General features: G+C 51.3%; 1 protein-coding gene across 18 annotated transcripts in view; it reads right to left on the bottom strand.

Annotated features, from left to right (window-relative positions):
- Ccdc33 (coiled-coil domain containing 33) overlaps nt 1-27399 on the bottom strand; it is a 98878-nt gene that overhangs the window by 5726 nt on the left and 65753 nt on the right. For 16 of the 18 annotated variants that reach the window (XM_087562007.1, XM_087562004.1, XM_087562008.1 and 13 more), the window contains 1 exon segment: nt 23776-23931. In XM_087562007.1, the coding sequence (XP_087418133.1) occupies nt 23776-23931 (156 nt within the window). 18 annotated transcript variants of the gene reach the window in all.

Genomic DNA, 27399 nt, shown 5'->3' on the forward strand with positions numbered 1-27399 from the left:
GGGTCTGAAATTAAAGCTGCCGGTGTTGTGTCTGTTTGTTTTCTTTCTTTTTTTCTTTTATTGAAAAACAAAACTAAGTCTGCTTATATATGTACAGGGCAACTGAACAGAATGTATATACATTTTATGTTTGTGCAGGTGTGCCTGCGTGGGTATATATGGGTGTTCAGCCCTCAGGAATGAGATCCAACTCTGAAATAATGCAGTTTCTCCTCGGCCTGGAGCTCATCAGTTAGGCTAGATTGCTTGGTCAGTGAGCCCTTAGGGCTCCCCCGTTTTCACTTTTCTCATGCTAGGATTAGGAACACTCCATCACCATGCCTGGCATTTACATGGGTGCTTGGCATCAAACTCAAGATCCTACACTTGCAAGACAACTACTCTACTTACAGACCCATATCTTGAGCGCTGAGTTTGTATGCCAGTCAGATTCTGTACTATTATTACAAGTTCCAAGTGTGTGTGTGTGTGTGTGTGTGTGTTTCAGAGCAGGGTTTGGGAGGGAGGAGATGAGAGGTATGTGAGCCCTCTGAGCTGCCTGTGGGAAGCCTTGCTCTTGTGGGTGGGTCTCGCAGGACCAGCCTGGCTCCCAGGTTCCAGAAAACAACTCTTCCTGGTTTCCAGCTGCCTGGGGGTGGAATCCAGATATATCCAAGCTGTGGTCTCCCACCTGCTGCATGGTGGGGCACAGATTTCTAGGGGGGCTCCCCAGCCAGCAGGAGCTCATTGGACACCACTTGTCATCTGCCACTGCTGTCTAGCCTTCTGGCTATAGTCCCTCTGACTGGTGTCAGTGTTGGCTCTATCTCCCTAGCATCTGCTGTGGCTTCCCCAGATCTACGCCCATCTGGTATCCTCAGACAGGGTGCTAACTGGGACTCTGAACCTGGGACCACACACACACACACACACACACACACACACACACACACACACACACACACACACACACACACCACTTTGGAGTCAGGGATATGTGTGGAACTTGGGACCTGGGACCTCCTGGAGGCCCAGGTGTTGCTGTGAGCTCAGGTTGGGCTGTGCAGGTGCCAGGGAGTCAGATTCATTTCTGTTTTAACAGTTGTTCCACTCAACAAACTCCTCTTTCCTTTCTTTCTTACTACCCTGGGCTTGCTGCCTTCCCCTCTGCTGGGTGGCCTTCACTTTATGGCACATCCCATGACTGACTGGATCTAGGGCTGAGCTTGGCTGAAGGAAGTCTCTGATTATCTCAACAAAGGAGACTCATCTTTGGTCCTTCCCTAGCCTGCTTTGGTATCTTATCGCTCCAAGCAACACAGTCTGTAGCCTTACACTACCGCTTCTCTGGTGTCTGGTCTGTTTATAAGGAATGTCCTAGAATTAATTGTCCCGGTACAGAGAGAAGGCCACACTCTTGTGAAATGAAGAGATCATGTGGGAAGTTAACACAATCCTGACCTTAACTGGGATGGGAGGTGTACGTGCACATAGAACGAAATCTGGACAAGAGGTGGGCAGCTCCTTGGCTCATCCCATAGGGTCTGGTTAGCCCATGTCTCATTCAGAGAATTATCCCTGTTAAGACCCTGCAGTTCACCATCTCTGCCTTCCGGGATGTGAAGGAAGTGAGCACTGATCTGTTATTTATACCCTCCCCTCACAGGTGAAGAAAACAGAGACCATAACAAAGAAGGAAAGGACAGAGGGAGAGGTTGGCTTCTAGTAAGGTGGCCCCCTGCCTCAGCCAGCAGGTCCTTCTGGAGGAAGATCAGTGGGTCCTAGGGACTCCATCCCTGAAGAGCCCCTGTCTTCCTCACCAGCCTATCACTGCCTGCTCACCCTGGAAGAGAGACTTCTACCTGGAGACAGTGTGGGTTTCTGCCTCACCCACCCTCTCTACTCTGGCTGGTGTCTGTTTCTGTGGGAACCTCAGACGCCTCCATTTGCATGGCCAAGTGGAGATCTTGTCAGCACAGCTGGGTTGGGAGACCACAAGGTTCAAGCTGTCAGCCCTGACCCCTGGCCACAGCCTGCAGCCGGGCTACCCTCAGGGCCACATTCTGCGTCATGTCCTAGCCTTGAGAACACAGTGCTCCAGATTTTCCTTTCGGTCTCGCTCTCTAGTTGCTTCCTGGAGGATGAGACCCTGACTCAAATGACACTGTACCTGACCCCAAGGTTCCTTCTGCCTTCCTTACTGACACCTCTCATTAGTACTAGGACCTTCAGAGCCTGTCAGAGCAAGACACGTCAGAGTGCCTGGTTCTGGTTTCTCCAGCTGCCCCAGAGTACTGGTGGGCTCTACCGCAGCCACAGCACACAGCGGCTTGGAAAGTGGAGTTGCTGTTTTTAAACTCCAGGGTCCTCACCTTCAGGACGAGAAATCAGCCCCCAAGGACTAGTACGATGTAAGGACAGTAGGAAGGTTAGCCCTGACTAGCACTAAGGGTGCCTGGAGATAGCAACTCCCTTCCTAGAAACCCTTTAAGTTTCTTTAAAAACATTATTCAAAAGTGGCCCTGGGCAGTGGGCCCAGGAATTCTGCTTATAGGATGAGTCACAGTTTACTGGGCTGAGGTCATTCCAGTGAGGAAGGGGGTGGGGATTCTCTGACAAGAGCCCAAGGGGGATGCTTAGACCCTGGTCGGTGGTGTGGTAAAGTATGAAGCACATTACCCAGTGGGGGGGGCTTCCAAACAAACTGCCAATTGTGTAGTCAGGATAGCTCTTGTACCATTATTATGCAGATAGGGAAACTGAGGCTGGGAGTAGTACACCCAGAGACTGCTCAAAGTAGCATGATATCCCCCTGGGTGGTCAAGGCTTTCTGTGAGTCACGATGTATAGTTCTGGGCCGTGCAGGTCTTTGAACAGAGAGAAGCTAGACGGTCCTTGCCTTCAGTGGTCTACTCTACACTGAGGGGGTGGCAGACACTTTCTGTGTCTGTGGCAGAAAGAGCCTTCAGAAGGCCTGTCCCCAGCCTAGGAAACCTGGAGAGCTTCCTGGAGGTGGTGAGGACCTAAGCTGCTCTCGGAATATGGACAGGCTGTACCTGGAGGGAGGAGACAGAGGAGAAGTTGTGAGGAGGGGAGAGATGGGGAGAGCAGCAGGGCAAGCCAGAGAGACATGGGCTTGGGAGCATGGTCTCCACTACAGGGAACTGAAGGGAACACACTGGAGGAGTGTAGTAAGAGCTCACTGGCTGCTAGAATACTTAGGAATAGATGGGTATAGGGACCAAGAGACGTGCTGGGTAAGAGGCAGTGGGACCCTTGCCCAGCGGAGGCAGTGGCACAGAAACAAAATAAAGATAATAGATGTGGACCCAGCAGAGTGAGGCTGGGAAGGCACTCCTCTAGGATATGTGTCTCAGAGAGGAAGCACATGTTCAGATTTGGGGAATAGGGAGCGAAAAGACCAAGGGGTTGGTGGTGGTTGCTGAGAAGCAGGGACAATTGCCAGAGAGGAAGACAAAAGCCGGGTGGCCAAACCAAGGTCACAGGGCTCCTGAAGAATGCTGAGGCCGTGGAAAGTGGTGAAAGGGCTGGGAGCAGGAATCTGGAGTCCCCGGGCTTGCTTAGCCTCTGTCCCCAGGCCCACGGTCCTTGCTGGTGGGCACGAGATGCTGGCGTGTGGTTTGTTTTTACTGCCGCCAGAGGGCAGCCGCCTCCCACCAATACTCTGCTTTCAGTCCGTCCCAAGAGGCGGGCAAGGCTTTCGGAGATGCCGCCACACCTTGTGTTGTAAAGAGAGCTGAGTAGTGTTTCGCCATCTAGTCCCCCCGCCCCGCCCCCAGCACACGCATTCATTCTCTAAGTGATCCAGCTGTCTTTCCCAGACCCGCGCTGGTGATGCTGGGCGCCATCTGCTGAGAATCATCCACAGAAGCCAGAGAGGGGCAGTGACTTGCCTGAAGTCACACAGCAATTCTTAAACCTCATCGGGGTCCTTTGCTAGCTCTAGGGCAGATTATGGGCCTGAGGCGTGAGGGAGAGCTTGGAACAAGACCCGTAATGAAGCTATCTTAACTTCCCCCACAGCGGAGTCACTTGAAGCTGACCATCATGCAAACAGCACAGGCGGGAAGGAAGAGATGTGGTTTAGAAAGTATTACTCTTCTCCCACCTGTACATCATCTTTGGAAGGAGAGAAAATCTTCTACCCAACTAGCATACTCCATGAACCTAGAGGTCCCAGCTGCCTTTGGAGATGCCAGCTCCCCCCATCCCTAAGCCCAAGCCTACACCTAAGGATGGCCAGGTTCTTGTCTAGCTTCCTCTCGCTGAGGAAGAAGTTGACTCTCACCAAGGAGCCAGGGTTAGGTGTGTGTGTGTGTGTGTGGGAGGGGTCTGAAGTGCTACCCTGACCTAGCTCTCTCCAACTACCCAGCTCCCAGCTACCTCTGCTCTCTACACAGCCAGCTTCTCCTCCAGGTCCTGCCTCCTGGCTCTCTGCTCTCCTGTAGCTGGGTCTTCCTCTCAGCCTTCCTTCCTGGTGGAGCAACAGGACAGCTGAAAAAGCTTCCCTCTCATCGAGAGGTGGAGTCTAAGTGTGTGTCTGTGTCATTCCCTGCCCAACCCCAAGCAAACTGTCTATTGGCCTTGGAGACCCTTAGGAAGTAGGAAAATGACCGAAACTCCTCCTCCTCTCTCCTAAGCCCACTGTTTTCCCAGGGAGAAGCCCAACTAACCAGGGGAAGAAGAAGCCATGGTAACAGCCTGGCTGCCCTAACCCAGCCTCCAAGTCATTCCTACTGACAACACAAGTTGAAGTTCACCTGTTCTGACCAGCAGCCACCCCTGACCCATACCAGAGTGGCATGGCTGTCTACAAGCAACCAGGCCCCCACCCCAACAACTACTCAAGGGCCTGACAGACTTCCCTAGCTACCTCTCCTGTTGCCCTTGTCACCTTTAGATGCAAAGAGCTTCTGAGGGTCCCTCAGGATGCCAGAGACCTTTCTTGTTAACCTTGTAGTTTTCGTATTTTAAAAATAAAACAGAAACCTTCAGCTTCTGTAAATTGGTGCTGGCCTTGCTCCGTTACAAGGAACTGGGAGTCCACTCCAAGGAGCCGGCATGGGAGATAGACAGTCTGTGATTTGCTGAAAGAAGGGAGTGGCATTGCAGGGGTTTAAGTTCAGTGTGGCTAGGCAGCCACAGTACTCACAGGAACATCTAGTGCCACTGGAGTCCAGGTCCCTCTATCCTTAGTCCACTAAATTAAGAAGAAAAAAAAAAGCTTTCTTCCTATTAACCATGGAGGGGATGATCGGCACAGAACCAGTGGCCCCACCAGAAGGCAGGCAAGGGACCCTGAACAGCCCAGGATGTTGAAGCCCAGCCTGTAGGTGGTGGCCTCCGGGGGACTGCAACCCAGCAATGCATAACACAAAGGGCAGTGCTGGGGAGGGCTGGGGCAGGCCAGCTCTGCATCAGGGTTTTGGCTGGAGGTGAGAAAACCTTGGTGGAGGAATAGCCTTTTCTACCTGGAGCGGCCCTGGCTTCCCAACCTGAGCTTAGTTCTGTTGGGGTGGGGGAAGTCCTTGTTCTTAGAGAGCTGCCAGCAGCATGTGGGGACTTGCCATACAGAGGACACCACTCACCTCTGGAAGCACAAATGAGCAGCAAGAGGTGAGGGAGGTGTTTCTGGCCAGGCAAAGGAAGCTGGAGCCAGGGATAGTGTGTGCATGGGCTGGGACTTCCTAGACGTCACATCCGGCCTTTTGCTCTGAGGCCTCCCTCAACTTTGCCCTGTCTTTAAGGTTCTACCTTGGGTCCCCTTCTCCCAGGAAGTGCCAGGGAAATTGTAGGGTCAGAGCCTGGTCTCTAAGGCAGAGGTGAAACTTGAGTGGATGATGTGAGATTTGAGATGTGAGAACTGTATCACGGGTGGCAGTCCAGCACAGCTGTAAGGACCAGGATCTCATAGCACACAGGTGGACATCATAGCACACAGGTGGACATCATAGCACGCAGGTGGACATCATAGCACACAGGTGGACATTATAGCCACAGGTGGACATCATAGCACACAAGTGCAGATTGTAGCCACAGGTGGACTTCATAGCACAGGTGGACATCATAGCACACAGGTGCAGATTATAGCCATGGGTGGACTTCATAGCACACAGGTGGACATCATAGCATATGGGTAGGCTTCATATCACACAGGTGGACATCATAGCACACAGGTGGACATTATAGCCACAGGTGGACATCATAGCACACAAGTGAAAATCATAGCATACAGGTGCAGATTACAGCTGCAGGTGGACACCATAGAACATAGGTGGACCTGACCAGAGATCTGGAGCAGGCTCAGTGTGCCCAGCCTGCCTAATTAGCCAGGGTGGGTTGTGTCAGGCTTAGGAGCTCTGTGTCAGCACAGATAGTAGATGGGAGCCATAGCAAGTTCTAGAATAGAGGACTTGTTCATCTGAAATTCTGTTCATCAAATAATTTCCTTTGACTGACAGCTGGGCCTCTGAACCACAACAAATCCATGCAAAGTGCTATAGCAAATAGTTTCCCCTGCTGGGTAAAGGTTGCCCTCCCGGGGAGAGGGACACAGTAGCTCCTTTATTCAGTCCAAGGTTACAGCAAAGAAACAAAAGCACATTGCATTTTCTCTGTCTTCTGTTCTTTTCCTTCCCAAACAGCAGAGAAAGCTTTTGTGTTTACCTTCCTGAAGCTCGGAGGGGCTACAGGGCCTTGGCCTGCATCTGACCCCAGCCCTTGTCTAATTGGCCCCTGCAGGAGCCAGGCTGGCTAATTGGGCCGGGCCAGGACCATGGGGATGGAACCGGAATGGGCACAGATTTGCAGAGCTTTCTGAAAGTTACCATCTAGTTTCCTGAGCCTGTGCCCTGCCCCCAAGCCTCCCTCAGCTTTTCCTAGCTTTCAAGGTCCTCCTGGGTCCTCCTTCTCCAGAAAGACCCTACGCCCTGTAAGGCAGCGTCAGCTTTCCTCTGGGACGTGGCTTAGAGCCCTCCTGCTGCTGATTGCAATTTGGAGTTGACCTGGCTTCAGGCCCGAGAAGTTTAGGGCTGGTGTTCCAGGGGGCTGTGGAGGGGACAGAGCTCTCCCCAAAGTGGCTCTGATCACCCAATCACAAGGATCCTTGCCTGTTGGCCACTTCCTTTTTCCCCTGCTTTCAGAGTGAGGCTACCTATGATTATACTCATGAATTTCCCTGATGCTGTTCTCTGACTGCCAGAAGCCCCGACCTCTGACCTCTGTTTTCTTTTCCTCATCTGCCTTCTTCCTCCTCTGGGTTCTGAGTGTGGGATCTAGTGGCCTGGCCCTCCCCCACTTTACCTCCTACTCAGACAGGCTCTGGGAATGCCTCTGCTGGTTGCCTGGCAACACACCCCTACACACCTGCAGCTTGAAGGAGCTGACCCATCTCGGGAATCAGTGGGTATGGGGCAGACTTACAGAGCGGCTTTCAACTAGGCCCAGGGCAACCTTGGGGGCTGGAGGGGCTGGGTCTCCTGGCTCCCCCATCTGTGCTGATAGCAGTTCTGTTCCTCGGGATGGGTCCTCGGGGACTGTTGCTACAACAAGTGTCTGCTTGGTGACTGGGCCTAGCCCTGTAGCAAGCAGGAGGCAAATCGTGGGGCCTCTTTCTTTTGTCCTGGGGTGGGGGACTCTTGGATGGGGTGATAGAATGGGCTAGGCCAGGGAATTGCAAGGAAATGACAGGCCTAGAGAGAGCAGTGGGGGTCCTTCAGAACCTTAGGCTTCTGATACTGCCACTTGAAAACCCTCCCTACACCCTGTCCTCCTGCTCTGTCTTGTCGGACTGTCCCCTTCTGTTTCTTTCTCCAGGCTTTTTCACTCACCGGTCTCACCTTTTGTCTCCCTGAATCTCCCTGCACCTTTCTAGCTGCACCCAGGCCCCAGCAGCCTAAGCTGGGCTCACCCTCCTCCCAACAGGCACAAGGCTCCACACCCCAGAGGCCTCCAGCTTTGTTTTCCTGACGGTCTGGACAAATTCCTTTCCTTTTAGTTCAGTGCAGACGTGGGTGGATGTTTTTGAAAGGAACTCTCTAGGAAGCAAAGGAAAACAAACCCAAACACCCCAACCCACTACCTAGAAACGCAGGGTCACAGAGGCAGGGCTGTCCACGGCTGCCTGAGCTACACAACCCCCTCCTTGGACATCGGGTGGGGTGGGGGTGGTGCTGTTACTTAGCCTGTCTGTCCCAGGCATGTGTGGCTTACAGCTTTTCATGATAGGACCCCACCAGCGACCAACAAGATGCCTTGGCAGAAACAGGGACGTTGTAAAGATGTAGTACGGGTTTGCCACAGGCATAGATGACTGTAAGGGTTCCCTGGAACCTCTGGGGTGGTGTGGAATAGTCTGAGTCAGACACCTCTCCTTCAGAATCCTTATCCGCAGAGGCCTCTGGCCCTGTCAGTATTGCTGGCATAGGCTGGACTGGGGAAGACTCACTTATTCTGGTTTGCTGGCTTTGTTTTTCACTTTTTTTTCTTAGTGCAATAGGGATGGGCAAAGAAGTGGAACAATTCACCCCACCCTGTAACTCCTATTCAACTGGCCTAGTGAGGCGGAAAGACTCTGCCACAATTAGCTCAGAGAGGTCACTCAACACCTCTAGGCCTGGGTTCCATTCTGCATGGTGGTCCTCCATCAAATGGGGCTATCAGGGGACAACACATAGCTCCGACGCTCTGGGTACACTCCATGGCTCATAGGAGTGGCCTCAGAAATAGTATTTCTGGGGTTGGGGATTTAGCTCAGTGGTAGAGCGCTTGCCTAGCAAGCGGAAGGCCCTGGGTTCGGTCCCCAGCTCCGAAAAAAAGAAAAAAGAAAAAAAAAAGAAATAGTATTTCTTCTTTGTGTCACTCATGGGGGACTTTGGAGGGCCCAATACTCTCCAACAGGGAAGAGAGTATGAGACTCTGTGTGTGTGTGCGCGTGCGTGCGTCTGTGTGTGTGTGTGTGTGTGTGTGTGTGTGTGTGTGTGTGTGTGTGTGTCCCCTGACTGTAAGTCACTCAGTAAGCACCAAATACAGGCTCAAAACCACCCCAATCCTTCCTCTTGGCTTCTCCCCCGGCTGCTGCCTCCTGTGGTGCACCTCTCTCTCCCACAAATGTAGGACCAGAAGCCTAGAAGGAGGGCACTCTGCCACTGGTGGCTGCCCCTCTCCAGCCGGCCTCCAGCCGCTGTCCCAGAGGGGCCCCTTGGACCCCTTGTCTGCTGCACTGCCAATCGATCGAGTGCTCTACTATCCTCGGGCGTGCCATGAATTTTTCATCAAAAGCCTGGAGACTTTGGGAAACGCACAATTAGAAGCACCATCAATAACGTACCACGTGGAGGCATCCACAGGGCGCAGTCAGGCCCCAGACGTGACTGTCTTCAGTCTGCTCTGGCAGGAGACAGGAGGCTGTCCCTGAGAGCACCCTCGGGGGCCCAACCCTAGATACAGAACAAGTACAGCTGCAGTGAGAGAGGCAACCACACCCCTGGCTGCTTGAGCCAGCTCCTGGGAGCCCAGGCCAGCCACAGGAAGACTAGGCTGATTTGGGGTGATCTGTAGAGGAGTACCCACAGGTTGTTCCTTGCCCTGTGTAGCACATAAGATGCCAGACAGTTATAGGGAGACTTTGGTTTGTTGCTTTTTTTTTTTTTTTTTTTTTTTGTGGACCTAGTGAGTAGTTTATCAAGTTTATCAAGAGGTTCCTCCAAGAGCTAGGTCAGTGCTCTAACAACTCCCAGGTCAGAAGGCTGTGCTGTAGGAGGGATGGAGTGGTGCACACCTGTAATCCTAGCACCTGAGAGGTAGGCGGGCAAAGTGGAAGATGGAGGCCACCTGGACTACACAGAGTTCCAGGCCAGCCTGAAAAACAAAATGGGATTACATCTTTTTTAAAATCCATGCTGATGGTGAAGACAGTCTATTCAGAAAGAACAGCTCAACAATACTGCCTCATTGCTCCTTTGGTTCTCTGGGCTGCATGCTGGAGCCACTAGATCATGGCTTGTCCTGACTGCCCTACCCACACAGAGGAGCTGTCCCACCCTAGGCTCCTGGGCTGCCCTTGCTCAACAGGCATGGCTTCTTTGTCCCTTTCCAGTCCTGTGACCCCAAAGGGTCCCTGTTCTTAGAGCCAAGACCCATCAAATCCAGGTTTTGGGGTCAGAGCTGAAACCAAACTGGAACCCCAGGACCCCTGTGCTCTGAGATCACTGGGTGTGAGAAGGGGGTTCCTCTGCAGGACCAGGACTCAGCCCGCTGGAGTCAGGTTGGGGTGAAGGGTTACAAGGACCTCAGGCCAAGCTTAGTTCACCAGGTTGAGGAGCTGGGGTGGAGAGGGAGGAGGGGGAGGGGGAAAAGGAAACAATGTCTCTGTCTTTGGTGATCCTAGATTGACCTTCCCTGAGAGTCGTGGTTGCAGGAAGAAGGCTGCTTGTGTCTATTCTGCGCCCACCTGAGGGGGCTGCGTGGCCCAGAAGCTCTTGATAAGGACACATGAAAAGCACAGATGCTGCCAACAAGTGCAAATTAATTGAGCAAAGCCTGGGTACACAGGCGCTGTGAACAGGCGGCTGACAGGAGGGGAGGGGCTGGCGGGGGACAGGGCAGGGAGCAGGGAGAAGCCTTAACGAGCACTTATCGATGTCTCGCTGGATCCACAGCCCAGAGCACAGTTATTGACAAAGCCTGTCTATAAATCTCCCAGCCATGTCTCTAGAAGCCTTAATTACGGGGCCTCATTACCCTTCACACCTCTAGGCTCTTAGGGACCAGCTTGGACAGGAATGGCTGATCCACAGCAGCCTTGCAGAGCCTTCCCAGGAAAGCTGCCCAGTTTGGGATGCCTGGGACAGGCTGGGGCTATGTGTCCAGAGAGCAGGCAGGGCTCAGGCTCCTCTGCTAAAGAAAGGATGTGAAAGGGATTTCAGAGCCAGAGAGCTCTGCATTCATGATTCAATTTGTCCAGTTACTGTTAACTCCAGTGAACACCTAATCTCTCTGTGCCTCAGTTTACTCCTATACAATGAGGAGAGGGTTGTATGTCCAGCTCATACAATATGAATATAATGCTGTCTGGCCATGGCTGGACCCTTGGGCTCTTCTGTTGTACAGCACATCCAAATCTGAGAACAGGTATTGTCCCAACCACAAAACGATGGCCCAACCTCTCCCACTCCTGGCTAATGTGAGGACCACTGCAGCCTCACCAGTGACAGGTTTGGCTTCACTCATTGGCTCCTGCCTTCTAGGTGTGAATTAGCAAAAGAGCAATTATATTCACGGAGCTGTCCGACCCTTCATCAGCATCACCAGCTGCAATTACAGCCCTGGTCTTTCTCACCACACTCAGCACCCGGAAGCTTTCTACACCAGCCAGTCAGCTGACCTGGAGGACAGCAGCTGTGCTCCTGTGGGGATGGCGAGTCACCCACTTGCTCCTTTGCACATTCTCTTTAGGAGAGCATATTGTCCAGGCTTTAATTGGAAGCAATTTTACCCCCTCCTCTGAATTATTCTTGTGAAGCTGTGTGATTGTGGCTTCCTATTCATTGTCCCCAGGGAGGCATCTGGCTAGAAGAGAAAGCCTGGGTCCGGGCTGTGGAGGGGAGGGGTCCTGGAGGTCTCTGCCTGGTCTCTGAGGGAAGGATTTCTGGGTGCATATTTGGGCCTTTTGGAGACCCAAAGATCCCCTTGAACCTGGTGGTGGTGGTGTATGTGTTTGTGCTGTGTGTGTGTGTGTGTGTGTGTGTGTGTGTGTGTGTGTAGTGGTGGATGAGTTGAGGTGACAGGGGGCTTAGGTGTCATGGGCAGCTGGAGGTACAGTAGATAAAAGTGGATCTGGTCCCTAGGGCTTTTGTTAGTCAGTCTCGGGTTAGCTGACAGGAGGAACACTCTTTTTGGGATCCAGGAGGGGCAGACTCAGAACAGGCATGTCTGCCTTGTGGCCAGAGGACTCACCCCTCTAGGATAGTTACGAGTGTGGCTCAACATCAACTTATACACTTACTCAAGACATTATGAGATTTTCTTGATATGAATTTGTATATATCATATGTATGTAATATATATGTATAAGTTGTTTCTACTTTTGAGTCTGAGTTTTGTAGAGGGTCAGACACGCTTGCTCCAGGGGCTCTCTCAGAAAGAGGCTGGTAGGCCTGAGAGATCCTTGGGTAAGTGCTCTAGGTGTTCTGTCTGGGTATGGGGCATGTCCCAGGCTCCACCTGGACTCTGAGCCTAGCACCCATCAGATTTCACAGAGCTCACCTTGGCAGCCTTTAGCCCAGGCCTCGGTTGTCTCAGCCCTGCGCTGCTGAAAGCCTCCAGTTCATCTGGGCTATCCACAGCCTGGCAAGCCGGGCAAGCTTCCAGAAACCTTGTGTCTGTCTTGGCCTGGTGAGGCTCCAGCTCAGGGTTCCAAGGTCCCTTGAGATCTCCCTCTCACCTGGCCTGTCACCTAGCCCCCTCATGGTTCGCCCTGCCTATCCCTGTCTTCCTGCAGGAATCCCGAGCCAGTGTTAATCCTGTGAGGGCTACTTTGATTGTCAGTCTGACAGGATCTGGGAGAAAAAGGAAGGTGGGCGACAGCACTCATCTCTGCCTCCTCACCAGGGATGCGATGTGACAGGTGTGTCCTGCTCCTGTGGCCATCAACTGAACCCTCAGCTCATGACCCAGGTTAAACCCTGTCCTCCTAAAGCTGCTTCTGCCAGGCACTTCACCACATGATGAGAAATGTAACTAACGCATCAAGTCCTGTTTTCTTTCCAGGCAGGGAAAACCCAATAGCAACTGGCAGTGATGGAGCGGGGCTTAATGGGTGTCTTACTTAGGTCTCTACTGCTGTGATAAAAACATGATGGCTAAAAGCAGCATGGGGAGGAAAGGGTTTATTTCAGCTTACATCTTCCAGGGAAATCAGGGCCAGAACTCAAGGCAGGAACTTGGAGGCAGAATTGATACAGAGGCCATGAAAGAGTGCTTCGTGAAGGAGGCTTGCTCAGCCTGATTTCCTATACAGCTCAGACCACCTGCCCAGCAGTCTTTCTGCATCACTCGTCAATCAAGACAAAACCCAGCAGACTTGCCTATAGGCCCGTCTGGAGGCATGTTCTCAACTGAGACTTCTTCCCAGTTTATGTCTAGATTTGTATCAAACCGACCAAAAGCCAGCCAGTACAATAGGGTACCTTGCTTTTCTCTTTGGGTGTCAGGGAATGGCTCTTGCCCATCTCAAACCCAGGACAGTCTTATCAAGCTTGCTCAGTGCCCTGCCTCTGTGACATCCTCTTCCTTTCCAGCTGCAGGTTTCCCTAAGTGGTCACAGAGTGGGGTGTGAAGATTTTCCAAGGCAGCCCCGACCACTGTCATATAGGATCTTGGAAAGTGAGAGAGATGAAACCTGGTTCCCAAGATTCCTTCCTCAATGGTCCCCTTCACCCAGAACCAGAGGCATTTCATAGCCCGAGAAGCCCTTTCTAGGCAACCAATCCTTACACAGACACAGACATGGCATATTCTCCCTGCTTAACAGTAAACGATAGAGATTTCTTTGAGCTCTGACTGATGGCTGAACAGGCAGCAGGAACCCTGGGTTAGCAAGCTGCTGGCTGGGTGTTTGATGTTTGGTCGGGTGCCGAGAGCTGTGTTAGATGTGAGAAGAATATTCTGGGTTCTCGGGAGGGCTTAGGCCCAGACTTCAGAGTCTTAGGGACTCATCAGGCAGAGCTGAGGACGGTGGGGAACCAAGGAAGATAGCAAGCGGATATGGATATCTGGGCTTTGGACAGGCTGTGTCTCAAGTAGGAGGTGGTCCGAGGAGAACAGACTCAGTCCCCAGAGCTTCCTAAGTGTCTCTCATCCCATAAAGAGGAGGAGAGACAAAAGCAAGAGGCTTTCATCACTACCCTCACAGCCCACCACCAGCAAAGTAGGGATCAGGAGGGGGTGTCCACAGAGCCTGATGCAGAAGCCGAGATGCCTCCAGTACCCCTAAAACAGCCACTTGCAATCCCTGAGCTACCGCTATTCACTGCAGTCCCCGAAGCCCACATATTTGCATATCTGAGAGCAAAAATAATTCTGCTGCCGGCTTAGCACCACCAAGGCTGCAGCCCCCTTTTGTCTGTTTGAATAAGAGCTGGCTAAGGGCGGAAGGATAATTAGTCCCCTGTGTGTAGTGTCCCCCATACCCCCCTTGAAGGTTTAAAGACAGATGCAGACTAAATACTCTGTGCTCACACTCCCACAGACGGCTGACTACGGGATGTCTGCATTGGCAGGAGCCGATAAATGGGCATTTTATCTGATTAAACTGGGAGTGAGCTGGCTGTTCTCTATTATCTGTAGGCTCGATTGGATATTTAGCGCTGTGTGTGTGTGTGTGTGTGTGTGTGTGTGTATGATTTTTCTGGTCTGTATCAAGAGAAAATTGGATTGTACTGAGCAGCATTTAATCTGGCACACAGGAGTACATTCTAATAGAGTCACAGAGCAGGAGGGAGGGACAGGAAACGGTGTCCTTGGACAACAGGGGCTTGTTTCTGCATGGGGCCTTCTGAGCTCTGAGGCTGCTCTCCCTTTGCAATCCTGTCCTGTGTCTCTGGGCACCACCCTTCCCATCTGGTGAGGAGTAAGTGGGAGCACCAGAGGTGCGTGCTGGAAAATGTGCCCCTTTAGCCCGGAGAATTCCCTCCTGCTTCTGGCTCCATGCTCCTGAAGGTGGCAGTGCACCCTTGCGCACACAAAAGAGGCTGTGGGTTGAAACTGAATGGGGTGAGAAGAAAAGGGGGCAGGCATGGTAGAAGGGAGCCTGGGAGCAGTGTCCTCTTCCCAACCCCACTAACAGCTACAACCTGTGATGGAGAATCCAAGAATCCTTTTGAGGGCTGATATACAGTGTACTGGTTAAGGCAGGGGATATAATATATTCCATATTGGGTGCTTTAATCCATTTGTAACTGAACATTGATGTGTGGGGGTTTCTCTCCTACTTTTGCATGCTCTGTCCTGTCTTTATGTTTACTAGGAAACTGAGGAAGCTTTCTATCCCAGATGGGTTGGGGGAGGGGTATGTGTGTCAGGATCCAGACTTCTGTGTTCTGAGTCAGGATCCTGGCTTACTCAGGCTGCTATGGATTAGAGTCTTAGACCTGAGCTTGTCACTCCTGCTGTTGGCTCCAGTAGATGACAAGATAGGGTTAGGTACCTTAACTGCACAATATCGGGTTGGAAGAAAAACTGAGCTATGACTAAAAGTCTGGGGACTGAAATTCAGTAATAACACATAGGCTTGGCATTGTATGCCTAGTGTCATGAGTAGGATGAGAGGGCTGGCAGCTTGCACAAAGGGACCAGCTCCAGTGCCCAGGTCAGCAAATCTCCCCCAGCTCTCCCTGGGTCTGGTGCCTGTGCCTTCTTTGAGAATTGATTACTCAGCCCCAAGAACTAATGACCTCATCTTCTCTACCGTATTTACCATGGACACCACACCCTTGCCAGCCCAGCACCAGTTAATCAAGGGCAGGATGGTCCATGGGTTGGAGCACCAGGCAGTGCTGGCATCTTGCTGAGAGCAAAGCTCGAGGCGCTCCAGCCTCATTAACTAGGATGGAGAGGATGCTATCAAATCCAGGCTCCATCCATAGATCAGAGCCCAGCCTGATCCAGAGAAGGGAAGGCCTGCAGGGGGACTTCCAGGCACAGGTCTTCCAATGATCTCCTCATCTGAACCTCTCCCTGAGGGTGATTTCTCCTCCCTCTGGGGACCCTGGCCCTGGGTGCTCACTCCTCCTTAGCATCTCTTAGCCAGACCCTTCAGGTACTTGGACCAGGTCCTGAGCTGGCCAGTACACACCCCAGCAGCCTTTCAGTTCTCTACCCTACACTTAGAAGACTTCTCTCTCCTTTCTAGAGGGCTATCCTCTCCCCATTTCACAGATAAAGAAGCTGAGGTCTAGAAGGGAAGGGAAGAGCTTGGGATTCAATTCTGGGAGATGACTGTGTTCTGGTCCAGGTCGTTTCCTTCTCCCACGTCCTGTGGGTCTCTCTGCTGGCCCAGGGCTTCTGAGCACAGGTATCCTTGGATGGAGTGATCTTTCTGTGACTGTTACTTGACGACAGGCTTCTGGAGAGAAGGACTGGGTGAGCTGTACTCTCTCCCCTTTCCCTGGTCAGTCTAAAAGGTCCCACAAGCACACTCATTGGCCAGCCTCCTGAAGAGTGGTCAGCTCATTAGAGTCCCAGTGCAATGCAGCCCACACTTGTCCGTCCTCTCAGAGACCTCAAAAGGTAAGTTGGGAAGACTGATCCTTGTACTTAATATCAGAGAGGTGGAGTGACTTCTCAAAAGTCACATAGCTCTTGGCAGAAATCTGCTAGAACTTCCCAAATTAGTGGTGGGCTCCATGTAATGAGGTCACAAGATGCTGGAAAAGCGGGCTGAATGAACGAATTCACATGATAGGCTTTGGGGAGGTAAGAGGCAGCTGGGGCACACAAAGAAGAATTCTTGATGTTTTCAATCCTAGTATGCATCGAACCCCTTCTTGGCTCCTTGAGCCTCCACTTAACTGGCCCAAGTCATCTTTCTTCCTTGGTCTCTGAGGTCCCTTCTTTCTGCTTTCTAAAGCTGACTTGCTTGTCTGGGCCTCTGCAGGCACTCTGGTTAATCACTGCAGAGATCCCTCCAGGCCACCCCCAGTATCTTTAAGTCCAATAGGGGTGTTGATGGCAGGTCCAGTCATGTCCTAAATCACCATCCCTGGGCTTAGGCCTGAACCTTAAAGTTATTTGGTAATCAGCCTTCTGGAGGATGTGTGGCTTCAGGCACCTCTTGATGCTGTAGGGCAGGGGATGCTGGGCCCTAGGGTCTCTGTCTAGGAGACAGTCTAGTGGTGTGGGTGGGGCTATGTCTCCCTGGTCAGTTGGATTAAACCCTTCCAGTGGGCAGTGGTTTTCAAAGCTGGACAGCACTGGTTTCTACCAGCTCCAGGGATGGGGTTGGGAAGGGGTGGGGGTGGGGGAGGGGAGCTGGCCAGCAGGGGGCCTTGCCCAGCCTGCTTGCTCCCAGCACACACCCACCGAGAGACAATAAATCGACAAACACTTAATCTCTCTGCAAATTGAAACACAGCCGTAAATATCTGGCGCATCCCAGTAGCTGAGTTATGAGTCTCGTTTATTAATCTCTTTAGTCTCAGGTGATGGATGGAGAAGGAGAATGGCCCGTCTGAGACGCAGCGGGGAAAGGGAGGGTGAGGAACAGCAGGCAGGGGTCTGGGGATAGGCTCTGAAGATAGAGCCATGGGGGAGGCCTGGAGATTTGTGTCTATTCTTTTTAGTCTCAGAGGGTCTTGGGGGAGGGGGTGTTTTCATTTCCACTGCTCACACTCTTGTTAACTTTCCCCACAGCCTCAAGAGGGAGCAAGGAGACAATATTCCTTTCATTTAACAATGAGAAGGTTGGATCAGAGAGGTGGAATGATTTCTCTAATCTCACACAGCCCTGGTGGTAGACAGAAGCTAGCTTTCTGCAGAAGAGACTACGGATCCTGTGTGGGATGATGGCCTCTCCCCTCTCCACGGTCTCCCTTTACTTCCCAAAGGTTTAGTAATTCATTCTCTTTCTCCTTTCTCACCCTTCTCTCCCCATGCTCTCTCCGTGTGCCCCTCTCCCTCCTCTTTTTTCTCCTCTTTGACCCTCTCCCTGCTACTGTGTCTCCCTCCCCTTCCTTCTCCCAGCATCTCTCTCTCCTCTTTCTTTCTGTATGTGTGTGATGTGTGTATGTATGTATTGATGTGTGTGTGTGTGTGTGCGTGTGTGTGTGTGCATGTGTGCATGTGTCCAGTAACACTGAGGAAGCAAAGGTAGGCACAGGAAAGAGAAGGAGCTGTTGAGGTCTCAGCTGGCTGTGACTTTTACACATTCACTGCATTTATTTTTAGAACCTCTTCTTCTTAGTTCCCTGGTTAGGAGGTGCAGAAGCAGAGGTCCTTGGGATGACTTCTAGGCTGCAGGAGCAGGGCCTATGAGGCTTTTGTAAGTGCAAGGTGGACATGTGCCTTGAGGTCAGAAGCAGAGAACTGGTGCTGTGTGGGTGACAAGAACTAGGTAGACTATTTGAGGCAGAGAAACTGGGGACAGTAGAGCCGGAGGGGTAAGAGGGATGGGATAACAGCTAAGCAGAGAAGATGGCTGCTGGCTTGGGTGTTGTGACCTGAAGGTCACCCAGGCAGGTGAATATTTTGGCACTGAGGTGAGCACAGGTGGCTCCTGCTCTTGGTCGCCTGGGTTTTTGTCTGTCTCCTCTGCCTTTTGTCTCTACAGTTCTGCAGAGGTGATGGTTATAACAATGGAAGATGTCCTCTCAGGGCTAAGGGGATCTTCCTCTCGTCCTGTTCTGCACGCCCAGCCAGCTCATGGTACCCTGGGTTGAGGCTGAGTGAATAAAGTCTAGGGGAACATTGGGCTTCCCTCTGGTGACTACTCCTGGTAGCCATAGAGGTTCCTTGCATGGGATGAATCCTCTGCCACCAGGTGGCGCTGACGGAGCCAAGGCTGGCTTTGAGCCTCCTGTCCCCTGGGTGGGGTCTGAGGGGAAGGATGGAGGCTCCAGTCGAATTTCAGAGGCTCAAGGAACTAGGGCACATCTGCTCCGATGTCTTCTGCTGACAGCGGCAGGAACTGGGGCCCACAGAGCGGAGTGGAGTTCAAGGTTACTTCAAGGAGAAATGAGAGTGAGGGCAGGGCCCAGTATGGAGCCAGGCCAGGAGAGGCTGGGCCCTGCTGTTGAAGGAAGCAGGGAATATGAAGGGGTCGAATGAGGCAGGCCTGGAGCAGAAAATTTCCATGCCTTGGAGGTGACCAGAGTAGATTTTCCCAGAGCAAATAAGGCAATTAGTTGCCTTTTGGCCATGCGAAGAAGGAACAGAGGCTCCAGGTCACAGGGATCTTCGCTATGTGACCACCTCCCCGCCCCTTTCTCAAGGCTGCACTGGTCTTCTCTGCTTCCCAAGGGAGCAGCTCTCCCATGTTACAAGCAATCAGGGAACAGGGACACGGAGTGACAGAACTGGGCAGGCACAGCAGAGATCCCCCCGCCCCCCCCCCCCGCCCTTGTGCCAATCTGGGGAGGGTGGCCTTGGCCTGGGGAGTCTGAGCTTCTCCTGAGCCTGCACTTCTTCAGCCCTGTGCCTCAGGTGAAGACAGGACTTTCTCTCCATGGGCAAATGGGGCCCTGTCAGGGGGAGTCACCCTGCCACCCCTAAGTGCAGTTTAAACAGGACAAGGACAGCTAGCAATTTAAAGAGTCCTTGGGGTCAAGGTTGGAAGCCTGTAGGACTCACAGGAAAGGAAAAGAAAGGCTTTGCTTGGAGGTGGGGTAAGGGCTTGGGGGTGGGAGGAGGGTGGGGAAAGGCTTTCAAAGAGAGAATGAAAGAAATGAGTTATTCCAGTGTGGGGAGCTCGGAAAAACTCCACTGAATCTTTTAACAACCCTGTCAATTATTCATCTTCTAGTATGTAGGCCCTCTGGTAGGCCACAGAGCTGCTGTGAGCAGGGCAGAGGGAGGGAGTGAAGTGAGAGAAAAAAGAGAGGGAGGGAGGGAGTGGGGGATAATATCAGAGAGAAATGGGAATATACAGAGACAATGGCATGTGTGTGTGTGTGTGAGTACATATGGATATGTACAAGTGTGTGCACATGTGTGTATGAGTGTGTGTATGACTGTGTGTGTGTATATATACAAGTGTGTGCACATGTCTGTATGTGTATGTATGATTGTGTGTGTGCATGAATATGTACAAGTATGTGCACAGTGTGTATGTATGTATATGATTGTGTGTGCATGGCTATGTACAAGTATGTGTATATGTGTGTGTGAGTATGTATATGACTATGTGTATATGTTCATGGATATGTACAAGTGTGTGCATATGTGTGTATGTGTGTGTATGATTGTGTGTGTATGATTGTGTATATATGTGCATGGATATATACAAGTGTGTGCATATGTATGTATATATGTGTATATGAGTGTGTGTGTGTGTGTGTGTGTGTGTGTATGTAAGGCAATGGAGGGGAACAACCCTTATTTAAACCCCTGGATGGAAAAGACACTGAATAGCTTATCTAAAGCCTGGTCCTCCTCCTTCAGGAAGCCTTCTTTGGTCCCCTCTCCTTCTTCCTCTCTTCCCTCCTTCAGGGAGATCCTCTGGATCATGTCCCCTGCTGTCTGTACCTCAATATTCATGCTTGTCTGCTCCGTGTGGCTGATGATCTGTGGCTGTTTGCATCTGAGGAGATCTCCAGTTCTCAGTCCTCTGTCACCTCTCTTGCCCCCATGGCTTTACTGGGCATTCCTTAGACTGGGTCACCCTAGGCTTCTGACTAGTTGGAGCTGTCTCCTGAGTGGAACCCCTCAGTCACCTGCTGTGGCTCTGGCACCAGGAGACACGAGCCAGCTAGCATGAAGTAGTTCAGGTGTCCACGGGCTAAGGAAGAAATGCTGGCAAAGTAGGTCTTGGGAGAGCTGTGACCTTCAGAATGACTCAGAAGTTCAACCAACACTGCCAAAAACATATGTTCTGGGCTGCTCGTAAGGTACACAAATACTTCCTTTAGCTCTGCCTGGGATCTTCCCCTTGATCTCAGTGAGCCCACCCAGTACTGAGTTTTTTTACTGCCCTAAAAAAAAATCCTTGAAACGACTGCTTCAGAGATAAGTGTCTAGAGATGGTAAGAAATTGCTGGGCTTTGTAGGAGTTCCAGCCGGGGTCTGTATGCTGTGAGGGGAAGGGAACACTGCATAGAAAACCAAAGACCACATCCTCTCCCTGCTCTTCTGTCCCAAAGAGCTTCCTTCCTACTGAATATTCGATTTTCAGTGATCCCAAGTAGGCTCCCAGGAGGGAGCCAGAGACAAAATGGATTTGAGGCTCTGGGGAACACATGGCGACACCAGACAGAGACTGAGGCGCCACTAAAGTCAGGTGACGCTGAGAGGCTCAGGCAAAGCCACAGGAGAGAGCAGAGGGGGCTACTCATTCATCCTTGGGTCACTGCACAACTGTGTCACAAGGCACTCTGCCTCACCCACAGGCTCTGCTGCTGACACTCCCTGACACATGTCCCGAGTCACATACCTCATGACTGTGTAACTGCCACTCAGGTGCCTCAGGGTCCGCAGGTATCTGCTGCTATAAGTCTGTGCCTTTGCTCTGTCCACAATTATGCCTCCGTGCCCTGGAGTGCTGGGTGACATCATCCTACACCAGCATCTATTGCTATGCAGCCACATACCTGGGCTCCATGGCTGTATTCTGTTGCTTGTCACTGTTTCCCGGTTGCCTGATTTCATCCATTGCTATGTAATTTTCTTCGGTTGCCATGGAGCAGTGACCCACGGCTGCATAGCTGCCTGTGATTGGCGTGGAACTATGACTGCTGCTACCCAGCTATATTCTATCACTTGCAACTGGGCGCTACTGGCTATGGGGAGGCGAGGTGCATGGCTGTGTTCTGCCCTCATCTTTCTGGTCTTCAGCCTGTAGCTGTGTGGGGTAGCAACCAGGACAGAGCGGTGGCAAGGGGGTTTGCGGGGAGAGCAGGGGCGGGGCGAGTGTCCGGGTACTGTGTTGAAGTGCTCAGTCAGGCATGGGAAGATAAAAGCTGAAGCCAAGAGTCAGGAGGAGGGTTCAAGGTTAGAATGGGTCTGGAGTAGACCAGAATAAGGGAAAGAAGGATAGACCCATTACCTTTCACAGGGTATGGAAGGTGGGTTAGCTAAGCACTGGCCTCCACAGCTACCCAACATTCCTCAGATGCTACACAACATGGGCTGATAAATCAGGAAGCCATGGGCTGGTATCACATGACTTCTGGACCAGGTCATAGCCACCATTGGTAAAATGAAAAGCAGGTTCCTCATGGTGGTTATTCTTGCTCAGAGTTTTTCCTAATGACTGATCTTAGCTTCCCAGGCTGCAGTCTGGTCCCTCTCCTTCAGTTTAATCCTAAAGTTAAGGTCAAGACTGACTGCCTGTCTATCTATGTTACACCATTCTTCCTTATATTTAAAGCTGTGGCCTCAAATGTCCACCCATCAGATCCATCTTACCCTGAAAGGCTCTTTCCCTCCCAAGCTGTTTTCCCCTCCCTTTCCCATTATCATCATCCTTAATCAATTTTATAGGTCCAATGAGCCTCCAGCCCAGCCATTCCACCCCTTTTATGTCTTCCACCACAGACAAACACACAACATTCAGTTATGCATGTTTACTATTGTGCACGCTCCGGGCCCTCAGAATCGCTACCCTCAGCTCAGGCCTTACCAGAGATCTCGACCACGCCTACCCCTGAGGCTTGGCACTGTTCACTCCTTGCTCACGCTATGCCTAGGATGTTAGTGGTGGACTTGGGAGGCTTGTCCAGACAGTTAGCATTGTCTGAATCTCTGCTCTTAGAGGTAGTGTGACTCAGGGGTGAGCTCTGTCTTCTGGGGTAGGGTAGGACTGAGGCTTGGTTTGCTCATATGCAGGTAGTAGGTTAAGGGCTCACTGTACCTCTCTGGTGGTAACCAGGGAGGACCACTGTCACCCTCTCCTTTCCTCTGCCCTTTCTTGTATGACTCTTTCTTTCTTTCTTCCTTTCTTCCTTTCTTTCTTTCTTTCTTTCTTTCTTTCTTTCTTTCTTTCTTTCCTTCCTTCCTTCCTTCCTTCCTTCCTTCCTTCCTTCCTTTCATTCTGCACTGGCTTTTAAAAACAAACTTTTTTTCCCCTATACTGCTTTGGGGCCAGGCTGTGCAGGTCGATAAGAATTGGTTTACTCTTGCCATTCCGAATCTCTCAGGCTGAACTCTGTACTTTTATCTTCAATGGACTTAGTGGCTGGGCTGGAGGTGGCTCCAGAACTCAGCTTCTCCACTGGGTAAAAGTGGAGTGTGTGTGCCAGAAATGTCCCTGAGAACTGTTCCTTGGACAGGAAGGCTCTGCTCTTGGGGAGGGTGCTCCATGTAGGGACATCTTGGCTACACCCAGCAGACAGTAGCCTTTCTTATCCTCTGCTGTTCTGTTTCAGAAAGGTGCCAAGTGTCAAGGGCAGGTGAGGAGGCTGTCAGTGGAGAAGGGCAAGTCCTCACAGGAGACCTGAGGATTAGACCGGTGGCTTTGCCTGGGGCCTTTCCTTGGGATCTTTGGAGCAGGATTTGCTCATGGGATCTCCTGTGGAGGGTTGTAGAAGCCATATATGGAATAATTTGTGGCCATTGACTGGAGTGGTGATGCCTCCACTAGGGTCCTTAACTGGGTTGTTGTTTGGGTGGGGTATGTTCTTCTACTGTCCGTACCAAGAGGCTGAGACTCGGAAGTGACCCATCCTGAGGCCAGGTCCCAACACCAAAGACACAGACCCTGTGCCTGAAAATAGTGGGATTTTTGTTTGTTTGATTTTATATACAACTCAACTGCTCATTTTACAAGTTACAGAGTCTCTTGGGGTCTTCCCATGGCCTAAGGGACATACTCTGAACTGGTCATAACTGAACAGGCTTTGCAGAAATTTCTCATAATTTCCATGAGAGTCTACCTAAGAGGCGAAGAAACGTCAAAGGGGGTTACACCTTCCCACTACTACTCTGGGGGTAACGTGCATGCAGAGTGTGCCCAGAAGCAGTCCACTTGCCACCTGGGGAGTCCAGTCTCAGTGGTGGCTTTTGAGCCCTCCTTCCCATTATCCCGTTCCAGCACAAGTCTTCTGTGACCTAAGGAGAAGCACTCACCACATCTCGGGGCTGAAGCTCCTCTGCTTCCTGAGAGGAGTCTAAGGAGCTCACGGACCAGGACTCACGGATGGCACCCAGATTCTCATCTAGGATCTTGGGGTTGAGGGTGGGCAGAGTCTTGCTGTTGTTTGGTGTCAAGAAGTTTTCTGGCCTCTAAAACAAATGGAGAGAGACTTTGAGCCGGCCCTCCCATGGTGCCTGCTATACTTCAAGCATTCTGGCATGGCTCTGGGGACCCCCGAGTGCCTGTCCTCCGTACACTCCCTGCCACCTGCCTCTTGCTCACTGTTGTCCCAGCTGCAGTGCCCCGCAGCTCCTCCAACAAACCCACCGATTCCCTGCTTCAGGACCTTTGCGTCTGCTTCTTTCTCTACCCAGAGATCCTTATACAACTGTCCCTGTACCATCATTTGCATCTCTCCCATGTACAATCTTTTAGAAGCCCTACCCTTTGACACAGAAGCTACCCCAGACTCTAAAGCAAGCCCACTATTCAAAGCATACCATTTTGTGGCGTTCAGAGTACTTATTCTACGAAAACGCAATTCAAACAGTGGGTTTACTTATTAACTCTCTCTGCCTTCCCCCAGTATTCACAAGATTCTACTTTCATGCAAACAAGGGCGTCATTATTATCCCTAGTGCCTTGTTCACTGTAGGCACTCAATAAATGTTTACAGATACTCAGAAAGTGTACCGTCCATGGAGATGACTTCCAAAGCATCCCATTCTTTTTATCTCCCTTTCTATCTCTCCTCTATTACCGCTCAGTTTGATCACCCCTGCGGTGTGCACTCTGGTGAGCCCTTCTTCTTCACCTTCCCTCTTCCTCCTGTCTTGGGAAGCCCTGGGCCTCTGCTCTCTCTTGGTTAATGGTTTTTGGGGTTGTTCTAGCTCTATGTCTGACTATATTTTTACTACCTATATTTTTACCACATTGCTCTGTGGTTCTAGGCTTGTTTCCTATTTTTATTCTAATAAAACTTCATGTTCTTTGGACTTAGGGACATGTATCAGTAGTCTTTTCTTGGGGGTAGTCACTTTCAAACATGTTTGGGGCCGGTGAAATGTCTCCACAGATAAAGGTGCTTACTGCCAAGCCTAAAGACACGAATTTGATCCCTGGGACCCGTGTGTTGGAAGGAGAAAGTCATCTTGTCCTTTGACTTCTACACATGCACCATGGCACAGGTGGACGTGTGCACAGACACACACAAGATAAAGAATGTAATGATTTTCTTTTATTAAGGAAAACGTGTTTGAAACCCATTGTTATTTCTCCCATCTGCCCATTGTTTGAAGCATCACACAGTCTCGGGGGTTGCAGAGGCCTCAAAGGTGACCGGGTCTCATCCTGCACTAGCTGTTGGAATCCCTGCTCAGCGGACATATTATCCACTGAGTGGTGTCTGCTAGAAGCAAACAGAGCCATGGGCTCAATGCCAAACAGGAGGGACACGCTCAGGGCTCTGGGTGCTCCAGCGCCTGTCTCTAAACAACTAAAGTGAGAAGGGTGTGGGTGTGCTTCACGGTGTGACAACTCACACATCTGGACTAGATAACCGAGGAAGATGAATTAGTGACCCGAGGCTGACTTTAGCAGGCCATTGGTTGCATGTCCTAGACAAAGTTTCTGTGATTTTAAATCTGTGAACACTAGTTCTGCTTTTTGCCTCACTGCTCCTTTTTGAAGAGGGGCAGGGTTCACTTAGATGTCCCAAATGGCACACCTTTCTATGCTCTGAAAGTGCCCAGGGCAGCATCCAAGTCACAGAGTTTGGGGTTTTCTGAGTGAGTGTTTGGATTAGGAAAAGCACTACATATGTCTCCTACTCAGAGATCCTGAGCACTTGGGGACGGGAAATTGATTCCGAGGTGAAGAGCAGTAGCTGCTCTTCCAAAGGATCTGGGTTCTAGTCAGGATTCCCAGTGCCTACATGGAGGCCCAGAGCCATCTGTGATTCTAGTTCAGGGGATCTGGTGCCCTCTTCAAACTTCTGTGGACACTAGGCATGCATATAGTGCACAGAATATAGGCAGGCAAAATATTCATACACATAAAGTAAAATGAATCTTAGAAGTGCTGAACATCAGACTGGGGGGTATTATGAAGGGCTTATTGGATGAAATGGTAGTGGGTGTCGGGGGTAGAAAAATAAGGAATAACTACCCGGGGCAAAGACCACCTCCCTAGTGACCAGGTAGGCCAAGCTTGGGTAAGATGCTGATTCAGGACCTGTAATGACATTTCTCCTCATTTCCAGGCAGAAAGCCAATCTCAATGCCCTGGATTTCATAGACTGCCATCTAATCCAGTTAGAGGAGGAAGTAGGACTAATGAAATCAAAAGAGGTCTCCAGAGGTGCCCCAGTCATTACAGAGAGCAAGAGCAATTGTTGAGGGAGTCACCTCCCCCACAGCCTGTCTCCTTGCTGTCCATCCTGGATGGTCTCAGGAGCAGCTAGGCCAACTCAGTGATGTGGAATTCATGTTTTTGGGTCAGGGTTACAGACCCAGCAGATATTTTTAGACAGATTCTGATTCTATGTATAAATTCCTTTAATTTCATGAAAAGATAAATTAAAAACGGGACTCTCAGTCCAGAATGGTGAATTCACCCCACCAGTCTCTGGTAGGCAGGGGAGTGTACTGAGGAGGGAAGGCAGAGGAAGGAGGAGGGGGCAGGCTGCTGGAGGGCAGGAGAGAGCAAAACTGTGGATCAACTGCCTATTCAGGCCTGGTCTGGCTTGGCTCACCCTGTTCTTTTCTGTGTGCTCACCCCACAAGCTTGTTTATTTGCTTTCTATTTGGCAGGCCTGCTGGGGCAGCATGGGGCTGACAAGTGGCCCCTCAGTCTGTAGCTCCGTGGTGGCACCAGATCTTGCTTCATTAGGGCTGTAATTGGGGACTGACTTTGAAAGCTCAAAGAGATGCACGGCCATGCACCAGCTCAGACTCAGTACTCAGCCCAGCCCCTGTTCTGTGCCAGCTGCTGCACACCACGTGAGAAGCACGGTGGGAGAAGATGTCCAGCAGACACTCAGCATCAGAGTGGGGTCTGTGGAGATAGGCTGGGCCAATGGCAATCCAAGCTGGCAGCCTCTTAGGTCACCTGTCTCCCCTCCCTACTCTCGACACCTCTGTTGCCCTCCTCCCTACTCCAACCCCTAGATCCCTGGACATGCAAAATGCAACAGCTCCAGCTTGCACTGGCAATTACAAAGCAACCCGGCTGCAGCTGCTGTCCGTGGTGCTGAAAGTGCCCGCTTTCCGGCCAGCCTACCTCTCTCCCCGCCTTGAGCTTTCTTGGTGGGGAACACAGGCTCTTAATTCAATTAGCTGGCCCTGAACCCTCCCCAGGGAGCCTGGAGCGGAAACTGACAAATTCTGTTTAACAAAGACATTTGTCCCCCGCCCGGCCAGGCTTAGGGCTCTGCTCTCCTGTATCCCGCTCATTAGGTATCTAACAAAGTGCGTCCTAAGAAATCTGCTTCCAATCGCTAGTAATTCAGGAGGCTTGATACAATTTTCTGCCTGATAAGGGTGGCTCGCCTGCTGGCAAGCACCATAATGAGCCCTGTGCAGTGGCTCCCTGATCAGCCACTGCTTTGTCATTTCCTG

The sequence above is a fragment of the Rattus norvegicus genome, chromosome 8 (assembly GCF_021556685.1).
Source record: "Rattus norvegicus strain SHRSP/BbbUtx chromosome 8, alternate assembly SHRSP_T2T, whole genome shotgun sequence".
Classification (NCBI taxonomy): Eukaryota; Metazoa; Chordata; class Mammalia; order Rodentia; family Muridae; genus Rattus; species Rattus norvegicus.